At 35.2% G+C, this 19,548-nt stretch overlaps 1 protein-coding gene across 1 annotated transcript; it reads right to left on the bottom strand.

Annotated features, from left to right (window-relative positions):
- Positions 1-10,716: 10,716 nt before the first annotated feature.
- Positions 10,717-14,183, bottom strand: LOC127079091 (uncharacterized). Its single transcript, XM_051019501.1, has 6 exons — positions 13,838-14,183; positions 13,654-13,757; positions 12,543-12,628; positions 12,351-12,411; positions 11,964-12,050; positions 10,717-11,178 (listed from the first exon to the last, which is right to left on the bottom strand). Exons 2-6 carry the CDS (start codon positions 13,732-13,734, stop codon positions 11,086-11,088), a joined length of 408 nt encoding a protein of 135 aa, XP_050875458.1. The 5' UTR covers positions 13,735-13,757; positions 13,838-14,183; the 3' UTR covers positions 10,717-11,085.
- Positions 14,184-19,548: the final 5,365 nt, after the last annotated feature.

Below are 19,548 nucleotides of genomic sequence, written 5' to 3'. Positions count from 1 at the left end.
CAATGATGTTGTTGACTCCGGGCTTGTTGAGAGGCTTGGTTCCTTATGGGGGACTCGGATTCTATGGTGATGAATCTGGGAGTGGTGATCCTGTAGTGGTCACAAAATGGGTATACCGAGTCGTGTTGAGTCATGCATGGGTGTGTGCATTGCATTTGATATGTTGTTTTGTTGATGTTCATGAGTATGTTGATTATGATGACTATGATGAGCTGTGTTGGCATATGTGAAATATATTTATGTTTATATTTCTGTCGTTATATTGTTATTTAATAATGTAATTCTCACCCCTTCTGCATGTGTTTATGTTCATCTATGATGAGCAATGTGCAGATACAGCGGAGTAGCTATTGTTGAGGTTTGAAGAATAAGTGTAGAGTTATTCTACGGAGTCGAGTCAAATGCTCTGGTCATGTGACACCGGGGTTATGGGATTCGATAGATAATTACATTTTATTTATGTTGTTTATGATGGATAATTGTTGAGATGCTTTGTGGAGATCATGTTGACACATTATTATAATAATTATGTTGTTGTCCGCTGCGAAGTTTTAAATCAAATAAAGAATATATTTTATGTTGTGATGCGAGAAATAACATGTTGTATGAAATGTAAACTCTTCTACATGTTGTACTCTGATAATATATATAAATATGTCGTTTGGGTAGAAGGGTGTTACATTAGTGGTATCAGAGCATTGTCAGTCCAGTCGAGTCATAATGTGATGTTTTCCCTGTTGGTCGATTAGTGGAAATGACACTGTCGATATTTAACGGTTGTGGTTGTGTTGTGCAGAGTATGGCTGGGGAAAATGACCGTGCGATTGCTGAGGCTTTGGCTGCTATGGCGCAGGCTATGCAGGCGCAGCAGAATCCGCCGGTCGACGAGTTTAAGAATTTGGGAAGGTTTCTGAAGAATAACCCTCCTACATTCAAAGGGCGCTATGATCCGGATGGTGCTCAGATTTGGCTGAAGGAGATTGAGAAGATTTTCCGGGTGATGACGTGTACTGAAGCACAGAAGGTGCAGTTTGGTACGCATATGTTATCTGAAGAGGCTGAAAACTGGTGGGATAACACTCGCCAGAGAATTGAAGTACCAGGTGCTGAGATGACTTGGGAAAGGTTCAAGACGGCCTTTCTGGAGAAATATTTTCCTGCTGATGTGCGATGTAAGAAGGAGATGGAATTTCTAGAACTGAAGCAGGGTAACATGTCTGTTGCTGACTACGCTTCGAAGTTTGAAGAGCTGGTGCAGTATTGTCCTCACTATAATAATGCTGATGCTGAGGGATCCAAGTGTGTCAAGTTTGAGAACGGGTTGCGTCCCGAGATCAAACAAGGCATTGGTTACCAGGAGATTCGTAGGTTTCCTACACTGGTTAATAAGTGCAGGATATTCGAGGAAGATAGCAAGGCTAGGACTGCTCATTACAAAAGTCTTAGTGAGAAGAAGAATAAGGATCGTGGTGGTCCTTATGCATCTCCGAATGGTAAAGGTAAGCAGAAAGTAGTAGATGAGAAGAAGCCAAGTGGGGGAGGATCTTCCATAGCTGGTAAATGTTTCAAGTGTGGCGAACCAGGCCACCGTGCTGATAGCTGTACCAAGAAAGTGCTGAGATGTTTCCGATGCGGTCAGACTGGTCATAGAGTTACTGAATGTAAGGATGCTGGTCCGACATGTTTTAATTGTGGCGAGAAAGGTCATATCAGTTCGCAGTGCTCGAAACCGAAGAAGGCGGCTACTGCAGCTCATACTACTGGTAGGGTGTTTGCTCTGAGTGGGGCTGAAGCTCCTAAAGAAGATAATCTGATTAAAGGTACTTGCTTGATTAATAATGTTGAATTGCTTGCTATTGTTGACACTGGTGCTACTCATTCGTTTATTTCGTATGAGTGTGCGACTAGGATTGGTGTGATTATGTCGTCCCTAGGCGGAAGTATGGTGATAGATACTCCTGCTAATGGTTCTGTGGAGACTTCTGTTGTCTGTCGAGGTTGTCAGTTGACGATCTTTGAGAGAGAGTTCGTGGTTGATTTGGTGTGCTTACCCTTGCACCAAATTGATGTTATTCTGGGAATGAATTGGCTAGAATTCTATGGCGTGTCTATCAACTGCTATAGAAAGACGGTGCAGTTTTCTGAAGTTGGTGAGAATGATGAGGCAAGATTTCTATCTGCTAGGCAGGTGGGGGATTTTGTGAAAGATGAAGCCCGGATATTCGCTTTATTTGCGTCTCTGCAAGCGGATAAGAAAGTGGTGAGTGTAGATTTGCCTGTTGTCTGTGAATTTCAGGATGTGTTTCCGGAGGATGTAAGTGATTTACCTCCAGAACGTGAAGTTGAATTTGCCATTGACTTAGTACCAGGTACGAGTCCAGTGTCGATGCCTCCTTATAGAATGTCGGCAACTGAATTAGTTGAATTGAAGAAGCAACTTGAAGAATTGCTTGAGAAGAAGTTTGTGCGTCCAAGTGTTTCTCCTTGGGGTGCACCAGTATTGTTAGTGAAGAAGAAAGAAGGTACGATGAGGTTGTGTGTCGATTATCGGCAGTTGAATAAGGTGACTATCAAGAATCGGTATCCATTGCCGAGGATTGATGATTTGATGGACCAGTTGATTGGAGCTCATGTTTTCAGTAAGATTGATTTGCGGTCGGGTTATCATCAGATCCGAGTGAAGTCAGATGATATTGCGAAGACTGCTTTCCGTACGAGGTATGGTCATTATGAATACACTGTGATGCCGTTCGGTGTGTCTAATGCTCCAGGTGTGTTTATGGAATATATGAATCGTATATTTCATCCGTACCTTGATGATTTTGTGGTGGTGTTCATAGATGATATATTGATATATTCTAAGACGGAAGAAGAGCATGCAGGACATCTGAGAATTGTTTTACAGGTGTTAAGAGAAAGGAAATTATATGCAAAATTATCTAAATGTGAGTTCTGGTTGAAGGAAGTGAGTTTCCTTGGCCATGTGATTTCGAGTGGTGGAATTTCCGTTGATCCTGCTAAAGTGGATGCTGTATTACAGTGGGAGACTCCGAAGTCTGCTACTGAGATACGCAGTTTTCTGGGGTTAGCTGGTTATTATCGCAGATTTATTGAGGGCTTCTCTAAGTTGGCATTGCCGTTGACGCAGTTGACTAAGAAGGGTCAAGTGTATGTATGGGATGCAGCTTGTGAAGCGAGTTTTGTTGAGCTGAAGAGGCGGTTGACCAGTGCTCCAGTGTTGATCTTGCCTAGTCCTGGTGAGTCCTTTGTTGTTTATTGTGATGCTTCTTTGATGGGTCTTGGTGGTGTTTTGATGCAGAATGGTAAAGTTGTAGCTTATGCTTCTAGACAGTTGAGAGTTCATGAGAGGAATTATCCTACGCATGATCTAGAACTTGCGGCTGTTGTATTCGTGTTGAAAATGTGGAGGCATTATCTGTATGGTTCCAGATTCGAAGTGTTTAGTGATCACAAGAGTCTGAAGTATCTGTTTGATCAGAAAGAGTTAAATATGAGGCAGAGAAGGTGGTTAGAATTACTGAAGGATTTTGACTTTGAATTGAGTTATCATCCCGGTAAGGCTAATGTAGTTGCAGATGCGCTGAGTAGAAAGTCTCTACATATGTCTATGATGATGGTTCGGGAGCTTGAGTTAATTGAACAGTTCCGTGATATGAGTTTGGGTTGTGAAGTTTCCGCTGATAGTGTAAAGTTGGGTATGCTGAAGTTGACTAGTGGAATTCTGGAAGATATTCGGAATGGTCAACAAGTTGATGTCGCTCTAGTTGATCATATTACTATGGTTAACCAGGGTAATGGTGGTAATTTTGAGATTGATGAGAATGGCATCCTGCGATTTAAAGGTAGAGTTTGTGTTCCTGAGGTGTCTGAATTGAGAAGGAATATTCTTGAAGAGGGCCATAGGAGTGGATTGAGTATCCATCCAGGTGCAACAAAAATGTATCAAGATTTGAAGAAGTTGTTTTGGTGGGCTGGTATGAAAAGAGATGTTGCTAAGTTTGTGTATGCCTGTTTGACTTGTCAGAAGTCAAAGACTGAACATCAGAGACCGGCAGGTATGATGCAACCTTTGAAGATTCCTGAATGGAAGTGGGATAGCATTTCCATGGATTTTGTGACGGGATTGCCGAGGACGGTGAAAGGTAATGATTCTATTTGGGTGATTGTGGATCGATTGACTAAGTCGGCGCATTTCTTGCCGATGAAGATTAATCACTCTTTAGAGAAGTTGGCAGAGTTGTATATTGAGGAGATAGTGAGGCTGCATGGTATTCCATCCAGTATTGTGTCTGATAGAGATCCCAGATTTACTTCTAGATTTTGGGAAAGTTTGCAGAAAGCGTTGGGGACTAAGTTGAGGTTGAGTTCAGCTTATCATCCTCAGACGGATGGTCAGACTGAAAGAACTATCCAATCCTTGGAGGATTTGTTGAGAGCTTGTGTATTGGAGCAGAGTGGTTCTTGGGATAATTATTTGCCGTTAGTGGAGTTTACTTATAATAATAGTTTTCATGCTAGTATCGGTATGGCTCCATATGAAGCATTGTATGGTAGGAGGTGTAGAACTCCATTGTGTTGGTATGAGTCAGGTGAGAGTGTTGTACTCGGACCTGAGATTGTGCAGCAGACGACTGAAAAGGTTAAGATGATTCAGGAGAAAATGAAGATTTCTCAGAGTCGTCAGAAGAGTTATCATGATAATAGGAGAAAGGCACTTGAATTCCAAGAGGGAGATCATGTGTTCTTGAGAGTTACTCCGACGACAGGTGTGGGTAGAGCTTTAAAGTCTAAAAAGCTTACTCCGAGGTTTGTGGGTCCGTATCAGATTTTGAAGAGAGTTGGGGAAGTGGCGTATCGGATAGCTTTACCGCCGTCGCTTTCTAATCTGCATGATGTGTTTCATGTATCTCAGTTGAGAAAATATATTGCAGATCCTTCGCATGTTGTTCAGTTGGATGATATCCAGGTGAGGGATAATTTGACCGTTGAGGTGTTGCCAATTCGGATAGATGACCGAGAAGAGAAGACCCTGAGAGGTAAGAAGATTGCTCTAGTGAAAGTTGTTTGGGGAGGTCCAGCTGGTGAGAGCTTGACTTGGGAGCGCGAAGATCAGATGAAGGAGTCGTATCCGACTCTATTTGCTTGAGGTATGTTTTCGAGGACGAAAACTTCTAAAGCGGGGGAGAGTTGTAACACCCCAAATAAAGTAAAAGAATTATTTGATTAAGTTGATAATATTATTTTATTAATTAATTAAATAAATTGGATTATTGGATTTATTATTATTATTATTATTTTGGAAAATATATAAGTGGGAAATAAGAAAAATAGTCTCATTTTTGGGAACAGAAGAGTTTTACGTGGAAGTTGAGAAGCTGCAGAGAAGGGAGAAGCGGTAGAGCAAAGGCGGAAGAGTGGAAAAGCTGAAGAGTTGAGTTGCCGAATTATCTCAGGTAAGGGGTCTGAACCTTATTAAACAATAATATGCGAGCATTTTCATGATTTATGTAGGATTGTTGATGGACTTTGGGGATTTAGGGAGATTAGGAAAGTTGGGGTTTATCGTCGTTTAAGGTTATGATGAATAAGTTGAATTAAGCTGAAATTGAATCCGTAGTTGAGAGTATTGTGAAATTCTGAGCGTATAGCTTTTACAGATTTAGAATCGGAGGTCCGGAAGTCCTCCAACGGCGGAAAAAATGCGGAAACTCTGCATTCTGCCTTGTGTTAGCGCAGGAACTGCTGTTTCGTCTGCGTTAACCGGTTAACCCATGGTGTTAACCGGTTAACACTGTTACAATTTGTGAATATGTTGAGTTTTGCCTGCGTTAACCGGTTAACCTATAGCGTTAACCGGTTAACACTGTTGCGTTTTGCCTGGGGAGGTATTGTTGTCCTGCGTTAACCGGTTAACGCATGGTGTTAACCGGTTAACACTGTTCCAGTATTGAAAAATGACTAATTTTTATGTTGAAATTGTGATTTGGCCTATTGTGGTTGATTGTGATGAATCCATGTGTTAAGATGTAATGTTGTTGTTGTTTTGTTGAGTTGTATGTCATGCTATTAATGATAAAGATAACATGATCATGTGATGTTGTTGTTGCGATGTTGATTATGATGCATGTTTGGTGTGCATGCATTCATGAAAGGCCGATGCCTAGTGATGAACGGACATGAGTTCCAATGATGTTGTTGACTCCGGGCTTGTTGAGAGGCTTGGTTCCTTATGGGGGACTCGGATTCTATGGTGATGAATCTGGGAGTGGTGATCCTGTAGTGGTCACAAAATGGGTATACCGAGTCGTGTTGAGTCATGCATGGGTGTGTGCATTGCATTTGATATGTTGTTTTGTTGATGTTCATGAGTATGTTGATTATGATGACTATGATGAGCTGTGTTGGCATATGTGAAATATATTTATGTTTATATTTCTGTCGTTATATTGTTATTTAATAATGTAATTCTCACCCCTTCTGCATGTGTTTATGTTCATCTATGATGAGCAATGTGCAGATACAGCGGAGTAGCTATTGTTGAGGTTTGAAGAATAAGTGTAGAGTTATTCTACGGAGTCGAGTCAAATGCTCTGGTCATGTGACACCGGGGTTATGGGATTCGATAGATAATTACATTTTATTTATGTTGTTTATGATGGATAATTGTTGAGATGCTTTGTGGAGATCATGTTGACACATTATTATAATAATTATGTTGTTGTCCGCTGCGAAGTTTTAAATCAAATAAAGAATATATTTTATGTTGTGATGCGAGAAATAACATGTTGTATGAAATGTAAACTCTTCTACATGTTGTACTCTGATAATATATATAAATATGTCGTTTGGGTAGAAGGGTGTTACATTATGCACTTGACTTAATATTTACATACTTAGGAGCTTATTCAGATAAGGATGAATGTGAGATATCGAATACGCAATGTGCACATTCGCTTGCTACAAGATAACCAATTTAAGGAAAACACATTTATTTTTTACTAGGTGTTGGAAAATCAATTTTACTTCTCGTATAACCTCGTAATCTTCCTTATGAAAACTTAACACTTTAATAAGATTATGACAGATAAATGCATGGTTCTCCCTCCCCTGCCTATTAAGGCTGAAACAACGTGAAATCTATAATTACCATCATCAAAAATATCTACAATCTTGTTAATGTATTTGTGCATAAAAATACACATCTACTCAATGCATTTTTTTTTTTGTAAAAGTGGAAAGGGAGATGGTTTGTTGATGTGAATTCCCTTACTAAAAGATTTTTTAGGGAGTGAAAGAGTAGAATTCAGATAAAATGACTTGACATGCTCAAAGAATGATAGCGACCACTTGGTAGAATTATCATCAGGAGTTAGTTTTACATTCTTTGAAGCACCATTAGCTTTTATCGGTTTTGCAAATGATTTAATGTTAGTGGTTTTTGGATAGGCTATCTTGTGCATCTACTCATTAATGTGTCATTTCATGTTATAATCAACTTTTATAAATATTTCTTGAATAACCTTTCATCATGCAATAATAGAAATATATTGATTTAACATCCATGGTAAAGTGATCATCATAAAATCGAAGTCTTTTCCATTGCGTATTTACCTCATACATACATATAGGTCTATCGAACTTCATCTTCTTGGATATTACACACACATGAAAGATTGTATGTTTTCTAAAGTGTACAACCATACATGGAGTTATAAGGACCAATATTCCCTACTCGCTAAACTTCATGATAAATAAAATTCAATCTCATAGGAGATATATTACAAGTCAATTGTGAATAGAAATTTTTGTCCTTGAATTTATGTTATAGTAATATGATACTTTGACCAAAAGATGTTTGTATCTCGTTATGTTACAGTACAATCATATTGTTCATTATTTCTAATCCTTGCAAAAAAAAACACTTTAAACCATTTCTTAAGTCAACAATGAGCATATTCAATTTTGTTTGTTGTGGTGTTGCTAAAGTGTCTAACATGATTACTCCATGCACAAATAATTTTCTCTTTCACCTTATCTAATATTGTAGTTTCAATATATTTCAAAGAATCTGGATATTTTTTAGAACACGTTTTTGAACTGCATGATAGAATCAACACATGACTCCTTTATAAAAGAATTGATTATATAACATTCCAAGCTTCCATTATGAGTTCCAATATTTGTGTAAGCATGGTCTTTTTTTTGTCTTCACCCTTGATTTGTTTTTTCTAAGATTTCCTTAATTTTATATCTCACGTCTTTTGTCATGTGATACCAACACCATAAAAGATACGATGTAGGAAATATTTGTTTGACATAATTCATCTGTGAAGTATCGTGATCAGAGACAATCACCTATAATATATTTTCTTAGTCTTTCAATAGACTACGACACATTTCTAGAACCCAAGTAACATTATCATTTTTTTCACATCCAAAAAAACCAGAATCAATTGAATATGTCATCTCTGCAGAAATAACACCAACAATTTTAAGCTGAAGATAATCGATATTTGTTGGTCTTATATGTTGAATCAATTACCAATACAATTGAAAATGTGTCAAACAACTTAATAGATTCAAAACGTGTCCAAAATATATCTCGGACATATTTTTCATCCTCACACACTCTATACTTAAAAACATAATGATGTTCATCCAACAATTTCAACATCAGTTACATTTCAAATCGTGGACCCCTTATTACATTGTTTTTTTTTTGTGTCAGAAAACTATAAACTTATTTAATATTTGAGAAATTACTGGGTCTTTTTGGTTTAAAAGTTGCTAATATAATATGTTTTTGGACTAAACTATATTCATTGTAATATCAACAACAATTTTCTTCTCATCAGAATCTAAACGACTTACAATAGGATGACCGACTAACATGTGATTCAATCTATGGTTATGTACATCGCACAACATATTAAAAGAACATCCACATTTTCTTGTCTAGTGTCATCATGTTTCAACTTCCGGATAGGATTTTTATACTAACCAATTCTTTCACATCTCAATGTAGAAAATTTTAATTTTTATCATAACCAAAATCAAGCCTCCTGATTATTATTCAAAAACTTAATTTAGCAGCCTTCCACACAAACTCATTTAAGCATGTAATCATGTAAAGTAAAGTCTTGTCTGGTGTTAAATTCTTTTCCAACACCAACTACATATACGACATCTGGTTGGGAAGCTCCTGACACATAATCATCGGATGCATTAGTTGGATTGACAACATCATTGTATACCATACGTACAACATTGAAAACAAACAGAATTCAAATTCAAGCAACCATTTATTAGGTCCGAAAGTAAACATTCATAAGAAGTTTAAAATCTATCGAATGATATCTTTCGGACAACCTCTTCGATGCAAAAAAAAATTAAGATCTATGAACCAATAAAAAGAACGTTTAAGGAAATTGACCGAGAGAGTTTAAAAAACTGATCATATAAAAAATGTTACGATTGTGAAGATATACAAACCATTTTTACATTTCAAGAAACAAAACAATTCTTAATTGATTAGTGTGCGTTCGAAAAATAACACTGACATTTTTAAATTTTCATATTAAGCAACCCCATTACAAGAATCTAGTTCCCCATTTAAAAATATCCAGTTGCTCCTATGAGTTAAGGGACATACGTGGATTATCTAAATTTTGTTGTTTTGCATGTGATTGTGGAAAAATAAGTAGACAACAAAACTTTCTTTCAAAGACTTATCTTTAGAGTTTTGATACCGCATTCATGAAGCTCAAACTCAAATTTAAGACACTTGTGAAAATATGCACCAATTTTTATTAATCTCGGATGGCATAGCGTCGGTTTTTAAAATGGGATAGCTGGGATAATAGATATTAGGATAATTTTTATTGACTTTTTAAAATTGATTATTTTTTGAACTAAATATATGAATAATCTTATACAAATAATACAACTCATTAAAAATTTTATAAAAAATTTAATTAATAAAATAATAGTGGATTAAAGTGATATATGTTATTATTACAGCTATATGTGACTTGATAATATTCAATATGTATGTGGCGAGACTTAAGTGTTTTTGCCTATTCACTAGATAATTTACTAGAAGGATACATTTTAGCTGAATAAATTAATTACTTTTTGACTTTTCAACTCAAGAAAACTGCATTACTGTATATCTTCTCCTACTTATCAAAATAGTTAATGCACAGAAAAAAAAAGTAAAAAAAAAAATTAAAAGAAAAACAGGCAAACTGCTCCGCCCGGGTTTGACCCACAGTCCGCTCTAGCGAAAAAATCGCCCGTAATTTCATTGGCACCCTTCTTCCCACGCGGTGCTTGGCCGCCCCGGCCGGACCGCCCGAGATACCAGTAAATTAAAACATTACTAATATTCCTGTCGAGATACAGCATTTTCATATGAAGGTCAAAAGGGTATTTGATCATTTAGTTTCACATGATGGTAAAACCCCTTGGTCAATTTAACTCATGGTACAATGAGCACCATGGTGCAATGTCCTTATTGTGTTGGTACAGTAATTTAAGCTACATATATTATGTCACTGTAGGTGTCCTAAGATTTTATTAAACTAGTTTTTTTTTACATTATCATTTATCTTTCACAAAATATAAGGAAAACAACTCAAGAAAAGAAACATTTGGCTGAAAAGGTGTTTAGAAAACACATGCAGCACCATAATATTTCGAAATGAATATAGAATTAGTATACTGTCAAAATTCTGAAGCACAGAGGGGGAAACAATAATTCTTTGCCACTTAATCAAACAGTTGATCATCAAGAACAAGATCAGTAAGCATTACAAATTGTAGCACTAGTAATGGAACAACTTTTGGCAACATATAACTTTCCAAACACGGTCTTCTGCTAATGACTCGGGTACACAACACTATAGACAACGGGAAATCTACCATTGCCGTCAAATCACGAGGGAGAAGAAAAAGTTTTCCAAAGCTAATAAACAAGAACTAACAGGTGTAAGGTAAGGGCCTCAATGCTTTATGAACAAGCAACTTGTCAACCACAGATCATCAAGAGCAGACTGGCAGTTTCTACAAATACTTTCTTGCAAGGGCACGGACTTTCGTATCAAAATGTGATGATGTGATTCGGGAGCCAGGCAAGTATAGAGGATTAAGAAGAGTCTGCAATTTGCCAAACATACAAATACAATTACTTACCTCTCACCAGCCCAATATTTCATAGTCCATCAAACAGAGTAAGTTTACAAATATTTAACTCAAGTATCTACTATCTACATGTTTATCATCACAAATCAAGAGAACGATCTGAAACTTCAACTTATTTACTGATATTTGCGTTTCCAGTCATATCCTCAAAGGAAAAGAGAAAAAAAAGTAGTTGAAAACGGAAGTAACTTAAAGAGACCGTAATCTGAGAAATTATTTACGCTCTACTTATTCCCAAAGGAAGAATCCTATAATGCAAAACAGATTAGAATTCGGGGAAACTTTTGTTAAAAATTTAAAATGTGGTTTTCAGTATTCTAGTTCAAAAAAAATGTACCACGCATATACTACAATAACTAATTCAACATCATAAAACACTAAAAATGGAATTCAGCAAACTTTTATAAAATGTTCAAAAAAGAACCATCATTTTACTCAATAATGTACCAGGTATATGCTAGGAAAATAGGCGTGCATGCTATCATGAAACACTGAAAAGGGAACATGTACATGGTTCATTTATTCACAAAACCAGAAGATAATATTCCGGCAGCTATTATAACATTTGTAAAGCATACTTCAAGAATTGGTAAGCATGAATTTTATCATGAATCATGATCCCATCTCAAGAGAAACATTTTATTGTAGAGTAAGAAAAGATATATTGGCAGTTAACAAATAATTAAGGAAACACTGCATAAAAAACATGTTATATAGAGTGCAAGAAAAGGCAAGATTACCTTTATGTAAAGCTCATGCACTTCTTGGAAGAAGCTCTTAATGCCATCATCATTACGCGAATCATGAAGCAACATTAATCGGGTATGTATGACAGGTCAAGGAAATTATCACAAAAAACCAAAATGTATAAAGAAGTGTGTGGATTTAAGGTTTTTCTTTTATAAGCGTGGATTTAAGGTTTGATCATTGTCCACTCTTAAGACTTTTATTCTGTTCCATTCACGTGAAGGAGGGAAGTAAGGGTCAGGGGACAGTGGCATAACCATCCCCATTAAAGAAGCAAATTAAATTAAATGATTCTTAAAGTGGGTATTCAGATGCAAAAAATTGAAAATTATATAGTATTTATTTCAGACGTAAATAAATTCTCTACGATAAAGGATATGACCAGCTGTGACGTACACGGACACCACGAGTTCATTAAACCTATCTACCGATTTCAAGTACCTGCATAGAGAACGCTAGGGAATAAGAAGCTGTGGAAACAAAAACAACAGGCACAAAGAGGGGATTATAAGGCCAAAATTTTATAATTGAATTTGAACTTGGATCACATATCAACTGAATATGTAACTCACATAGCACTAGTAGTCCATGCAAGGTCCTGGACAACATCGAGAGCAGCATGTAGGATAAATTGATGCAGCTGAGCTGCGTCTTCCCTCTGTCATACAGTGGCAGTAGATTGCAAAATGATGTAAATTTTGTGAAGAAAACAAGATAACTTATCATCTAAGCCACACAAAAAAAGGCTACGCAAGATAAAGATAAATGTTTACACGAGAATTGACTCCTCTAGAGTGAATAGTTGGTAAAGTTATAAATCAATGATTGGTATTTTAACCAACTATGATTTGTCATGCACGAGCATACAATATAAACTATTGATTTGTTTATCTTCACCCACTTTAGTTGCTTACTTTAGAGAAGCCAGGTCCATTCACGTGAATCAAGTGAACAAATTATAACTATAAGGAGCTATCAGACTTCAAATATCAGCACGACTTCGTTAGGATGTCCTTGTTGATATATTTAGACAGGCGGGAGTATTGTGAAGTAAGAGGCATTTGTGAACTTCACGACCAACCCACGAGAGAGAAGATTGTCACTTAGGTCTGCAGATTTTTGGTGTATGGGTGGATAGGAGGGAAACATGCATGTGTGGGTTAGATCGGAGTTTCTCCACATGTGGGATTGAGGACTAGATGCTTTACTGTGGGACAAACAACTCTCAAAGCCGCTTTAAGCAAAGTGGCAAAACATGGAAAAAAAACGATTCCCGAAAATCAACATACTTTTATATCATTTGCAGTAGATCTTTTAGGCAGAGTTCAAAGGACCATGCATAGCAATGTGGTGCCTCTTCCTCGTAGCTCTATAAATGCAGTTTTTAAAAGGACAAATGTAGTTTTTAAAAGGTCGGGTTGTTTATGTGAAATGACACTTGTTTATTGTTTCAATACCAAACAATAACCATAAAAGTTGTAAGTCCAATTATAATGTAGATTCCAATTCCCCATAACATTTTCATCCCAAAAATTATATGATGCACAGGTGACAAACCAAACTTATAGCCACAATTCATAAACTCCACCAAGAAGTAAGTAAAAAAAACAAATAATCCATAAACCAATGAAAGGTTGAGCTTTTAACTTCACAAAAAAAAACTAGAAAATGAAATGATCTTACTTTAGCAGCTACTCCAACTTCAGCTTCATATATAGGAATATCATTTCTGCTAACAATGATGAAACAAGCGGTGGTTGCCATCTTCAAGACCCTGCCAACTGCACCTGCGAAACACAAACGTAGATAAAAATGAGAAAACTGATTTTTTTACAAGAGATCTAAACTCATACAACGGAAATCAGACCTTCTAATGACAGTTGGAAGCGATCAAGGAACGGGGACTCGAATCGTGTCGCTCAAAACGAGAATTTTCCTTTGATTTCTGAAATTGGCGAGGAATTGCGATCTTGAAACAAGAATAACTAGATCTAACACGCGTGGCCACTGAGGAATTGAACTCTGCAAACCCTATGGAATCGAGGAAGACGATGCTTCGCATACCATGTGCTGCAACTCCGTAGACTCTATGCTTCTGCGGTTTGCGAGTTTAAACGCATCGTTTTGGAGAGGAAGGTTTTGTTTTTACTAATGTAATAAAACATGACTAATCCTTTGTAAACACAATCCCACGGATTAAAGTTATCATAAATCCATTGTTTTGAAAAAGAAAAAAAATCAAAACATGTTTTTAAAGATATTGGATTTAAAATTGGTGAATTTAGGAAACAAACACAATAAATATATATAAAATTAAAATTAAATTATATGTTATTTACAAATATAATAATAAATTGTGAATAATTAAAAATATTAATTAAACACAAACAAGATTATAGATCGGATCGGATAGTTACTTCTTCATTGGGGTTAACCATATAAGTCGCGATTTCATATGGGATGAATCAAGTTTAAGTAAATAGCACGAACGAATATGACGAACTTAACATATAACTTGATTGATCTCTTGGTATTTTACTAATCAAATATCGAGAACAAAGTTCTCACATCTTTTTTATTTTGAAGTTACAAGTTGGTGAATTAAACATATAAATCATTGTTGCTTGATTGACAACGATCCTCAATACTAGTCATATTTTTGTGTCATGGTGGTTGAGATGACGATATAGTTGGTTCTTTAAATCAGATAGTGTAATCTCGAAATTGATCTAAAGCAAATGGGGAGGGGTCCTCGTATTGTAGTAAATTGTAGTTAAATTAGAGTTAATTTTTTTTTGGGTATGAGTAAGAAGAGGTTATAGTTTTTTTGATGTGAACTATAAATAAACCAAATACATCATTTTATACAAGTGTGTATGCATGTTAGTCCATATAAAATGTTAGTGTGATATAAACTATACAATAGAAATCAATGGATAAACATGTTTAAAATTTTAGAATTTGAACCATACAAACCTCTGTAGACATGTATTATGATTATAGAATCTAAATTAAAATGACACATCTCATCTTGGTCTCAAAATAGAACCTGAACCATGAAAAAAAAATCAACATGAGTTCAGATTATAGAATATGAACTCGTGTTTGATAGCAGCAAAGTGCATGTTTATGTTCATATCACCTTTAAATTACACCAACAAAAACAACAACATAACATGACATAGAAAAGTAATAAAAAAAATATCCAAAATAATACACAATATAATATGTCAAGTAAAATATGTGATACACAATGTTGTATACATAATACAACCTAAACAATAATCAAGAAATCCTAAAAATAAAGTATCATGATCTGATGTATAATAACTATTGTTCTCCATCCTCAACATCTTCATTCGCAAGGCAATATTGAATTCCTTTAAAATATTTCGATCAAAGACATGGACCTAGGTGCCCTCCTGTATAGTCCAATCATGTAGTAACCTACAGGTCAAGTCTTAGATACAGATGCATGCAAGGACAAGACCACTCATAATGCCACTATCTTTTATTGGCACTTCCTCTGTAAGAGCTTCCTTCTCATCTTGTATAGGTAGTTATCCTTCAAGTATGAGAATCATGTATGGATATTATATTTTAATACACCATAATGTGTCCATGTACAGTTTCCCAACCATGCCGGATTTTGGCGCCTCAGTCCTTAGTAGATAAAATGTAGTTCATGTACTTAACATACCTCCAAAAAAATTGGGTTGAAGTGATCATAAGCAGAGTAGAGGCGACATGTTATTTATGAATAACACGTACGTACCCAAACTAAAGCAAGACTCATTTAGGTAGGTATCAGATAAACACATTTCGTATTTGATCCAACCAAAATATATGTAAAGGTCATAATGTGTTTGTGTCTTGGTGAGTGGAGTATGTCTCGAACAACTAATCTTGTACTAGTGGACGATCTAGAATATCTCAATATGATTTTGTAGAAATATGTCCTCTTGTCATTATTTTAGCTAAATACGACTTATATAGTATCTATTTAATGGGATATCCAGTTCATACTACTTTGGAATAAGTGGAAAAATAATGTCTCAACTTTTTAGTTGTACTTATGAGTGTCAGGTCTAACTTTTCCATTATCTTATAACATGTTTTTGGCCCTTGTAAATATTTCTCGATGAATTAAATTAGGTCTTAGAACAAGGCACTTCCCTTTACTAAAATTGTTCATAGGGCTTCGAGAGAGACAAATAGGACTATGATCGTATATGTGTTGTTTTTGCTTTCACAACCGACACAAATATATTTATGATTTCAGATTCTAAAATAAAGATACATAAGATTATCATAGTTCACATTCGAATGAATCAATTAGGGATCATCGTGAGATATACTCTCACGATCCATTGTCCTTATAAGACTACTCACTCACGGTGAGGTAAACACTAACTAAACAATTGAAAGACATAGCATGCAAATAGATAAAGTAAATCAATATAAATAACCTAAATTGAAGCAAACTTTATTAAAATAAAAGAAAACCAAAGAATTACAACAGTGTGCAGACTAATACAAATAAAAGCAAGAGACAAAAGTTAGAAATTACAAAGTAGAAGCAAGTAACTAGTGATAGAGCTCCCCTAAGTGTACCCCTTGTGTGTCTCCCCACCCACCCACAAAAAAATAGGACTATGATCGTATATGTGTTGTCTTTGCTTTCGCAACCAACACAAATATATTTATGATTTCGTATTCTAAAATAAAGATACATAAGATTATCGTAGTTCACATTCGAATGAATCAATTAGGGATCATCGTGAGATATACTCTCACGATCTATTGTCCTTATAAGACTACTCACTCACGGTAAGGTAAACACTAACTAAACAATTGAAAGACATAGCATGCAAATAGATAAATTAAATCAATATAAATAACCTAAATTTAAGCAAACTTGATTAAAATAAAAGAAAACTAGGGAATTACAACAATGTGTAGACTAGTACAAATAAAAACAATAGACAAAAGTTACACACACACACACACACACAAATATCAAACAAGTGCTCACTATTTATACAAGAATTGCATAAATTAATTCACTTAAATTCGTGTAAATATCATAATGGTCACTTATGGATGAAAAGAGGCAGTTTTGAAGTTCACAAGTCAGGAAAATGTTACAGAATGCTAAAGTTTGCAGTAGAAACTAGGCTTGATACATATAGTGTCAGCTAACACTTACAGGCTGTGTCAGGCAACACGGTCGTGTGAGGTAACACGTACAGACCATGTTCTTCTCAAGAAATTACTATGGGAGCATCTTCAAACGCCAACACTGTAGCACTTGAGGCCGAAGATGTAACACCCTATTTTCCCCGCGCATATAAGCGAAAATCAAAAGAACCATGTTTGGGATGTAATTTAAACAAGACAAAAATAATTTAAAAGCATATTTGATTTCCCTTTTTAGATAAAATATTTGAAAATATTTAGGAATTGATTGGATTGATGGGTAGACAACTCATGCACTTCTCAAGATGGTCAAAATAGGTTCTTTCAACTAGGCTTTTAGAGAAATTGAGCAGTCAAGTATGGAAATATGTGTTTTAAGATAATGAATTTATTACTCTGCAATTTCCATTGGTGCACAATATCCAAAACTGATTTTACTTTAACCAAAACTCTTTATAAAAGAGTTTTTATACAAGCAGGATCATATTCCATCCTAACACACTTTTTCATAAACAATGACTGCTTCTCCTAAAAGTTACAAAGAGGGCACTCCAAGTGAGGTTAACAAGGCAGTTACTGAGGATGCTTCAAGAAAGTTGAAGCATCCACCCATAAAGGAAGAAGGTTCAAAAACAAGTTCAAATTCATCAACAAGAGCATTAAAGGTAAGAAAATTATCTGCGGCCAAGAAGAGTAAAAGAAGACTTCAGAAAATCCTAGATCCTCTTTCTGGCTATGGTTCAGATGCTGATGAATTTCCCTTTGACTGGTCAGGTTTCCTCAACTGTCGTGTTTATTTTCTTGAGAAATTTGGAGAAAATTTAGGTGATGTAAAAAGTTTGGATCCATGAGGAAGTGAGTCTATGCACTTCCCCCCTTTTTAATAATAAAATTTTCTTTTAATTTTCTTCTTGCCTCTATCACTATTTATCATTTGTGTCCATATCTTTTGATCCACCAAGAAGAGTATGTTTCAAGTCATTTTCTAACCCTTTCCAATTAATATTGATTTATGAGCAAAAGTAAATTTAAAATCAAGAATTTAAATCACACGAACGTAAGAGACATCATTAAAGGAAAAAAAATAAAATTTAATTTTATCCAGACACAATGATTCCCAAAGATAACACAATTGTTTGTTAAGATAAGAAAATTTATGAATGATTCCATATTTTTTAGCTTATTCTAAACATGATTGGTTTGATCAATTAATATAACTCAAAGATCAGAAGACAACAAAAATTTAGACAAATTTTGACTTAAGATCATCTGAACCAGATAATTATTTCACGTAGTGAATTGACTGGTTCAAAGTTAGATTATAGAGAGTCATAAATAAAGTTGAAGGAAAATACATAGATTAAAACACAAGTTAATGACAATCGGGATAGATACACCATATTTATATAATGTATATCATTAACTATAAGTTATTATCCAACATCAGATAAACCAAGTGTCAAAAAAGACCTTTCAGATTCATGATACATAAGTTAGCAGATGTCAAACATCAAATGACCCACTTATATCCTATCAGAGACAACATGTCAAATTATGAGTATCAGAGCCCGAGTTGGTCAGATGATATTATTCATCAGAAGCTTGTTCATAGCTTTTGACCATAGTAGCTTCTGATCATCATCAAACTTTGATTCTCCATTTTAGAAGCAAACGTTAATCCTTAACAAGATGCATGTTCATACTTTTTTTTATATAAAATCAAATCTTTCAATAGTAAGAGACTTGGTAAATATATTAGTCCATTGATGATTTGTATCAGTGAACTGTATATCTATCATACCCTTCTGAACATAATCTATTGTAAAATGATGTTTTATTTCTATGTGTTTGGTTCTAGAATGTTGAATAGGATTCTTTGCCAAACAAATAACAACAATATTATCATAAAATATTGGAATACTGCTTCCAATGATCTGATAGTATTCTAGTTGATATTTCATCTAGAGTAGTTGTGTGTAACAACTTGCAGCTGAGATGTATTATGCTTATGTTCTAGACAAAGCAATTGCTACTTGTCTTTTACTAGCCCATGGTATTAGGTTTTCACCTATGAATTTATAGCTTTCACTGGTGAATTTTCTTTTAATTCTATCTCCAACATAGTCAACATCACATAATCCAATTAATTTATAATCTAGGAAATTCTTATAAAGTAGTAATAGATTTGTTGTTCCCTTCAGATATCTAAAGAGCAACAAAAAATATAACAAAAATAAAATAACATAAATAAATAAATAATAAAAAGCAAAAGGCATAAATTGAGAGGAGGGTGACGCCCTCAACTCTCAACCACATCAAGAAAATAGAAATTAAATTTGTTTCAAAATTTATCAACACCCAATGGAGTGAAAACATGTG

The sequence above is a fragment of the Lathyrus oleraceus genome, chromosome 5 (assembly GCF_024323335.1).
Source record: "Lathyrus oleraceus cultivar Zhongwan6 chromosome 5, CAAS_Psat_ZW6_1.0, whole genome shotgun sequence".
Taxonomy (NCBI): domain Eukaryota; kingdom Viridiplantae; phylum Streptophyta; class Magnoliopsida; order Fabales; family Fabaceae; genus Lathyrus; species Lathyrus oleraceus.
This window is presented reverse-complemented; position numbering and strand designations above follow the sequence as displayed.

Coding starts and splice junctions, on each gene's coding strand:
- LOC127079091 (XM_051019501.1), bottom strand. CDS start 13,734: ATGGCAACCACCGCTTGTTTCATCATTGTTAGCAGAAATGATATTCCT. Junction 12,051..12,350: donor CCGTGTACGTCACAGCTGGT/CATATCCTTTAT, acceptor TGACCTGTCATA/CATACCCGATTAATGTTGCT. Junction 11,179..11,963: donor TGCATGAGCTTTACATAAAG/GTAATCTTGCCT, acceptor GGCAAATTGCAG/ACTCTTCTTAATCCTCTATA.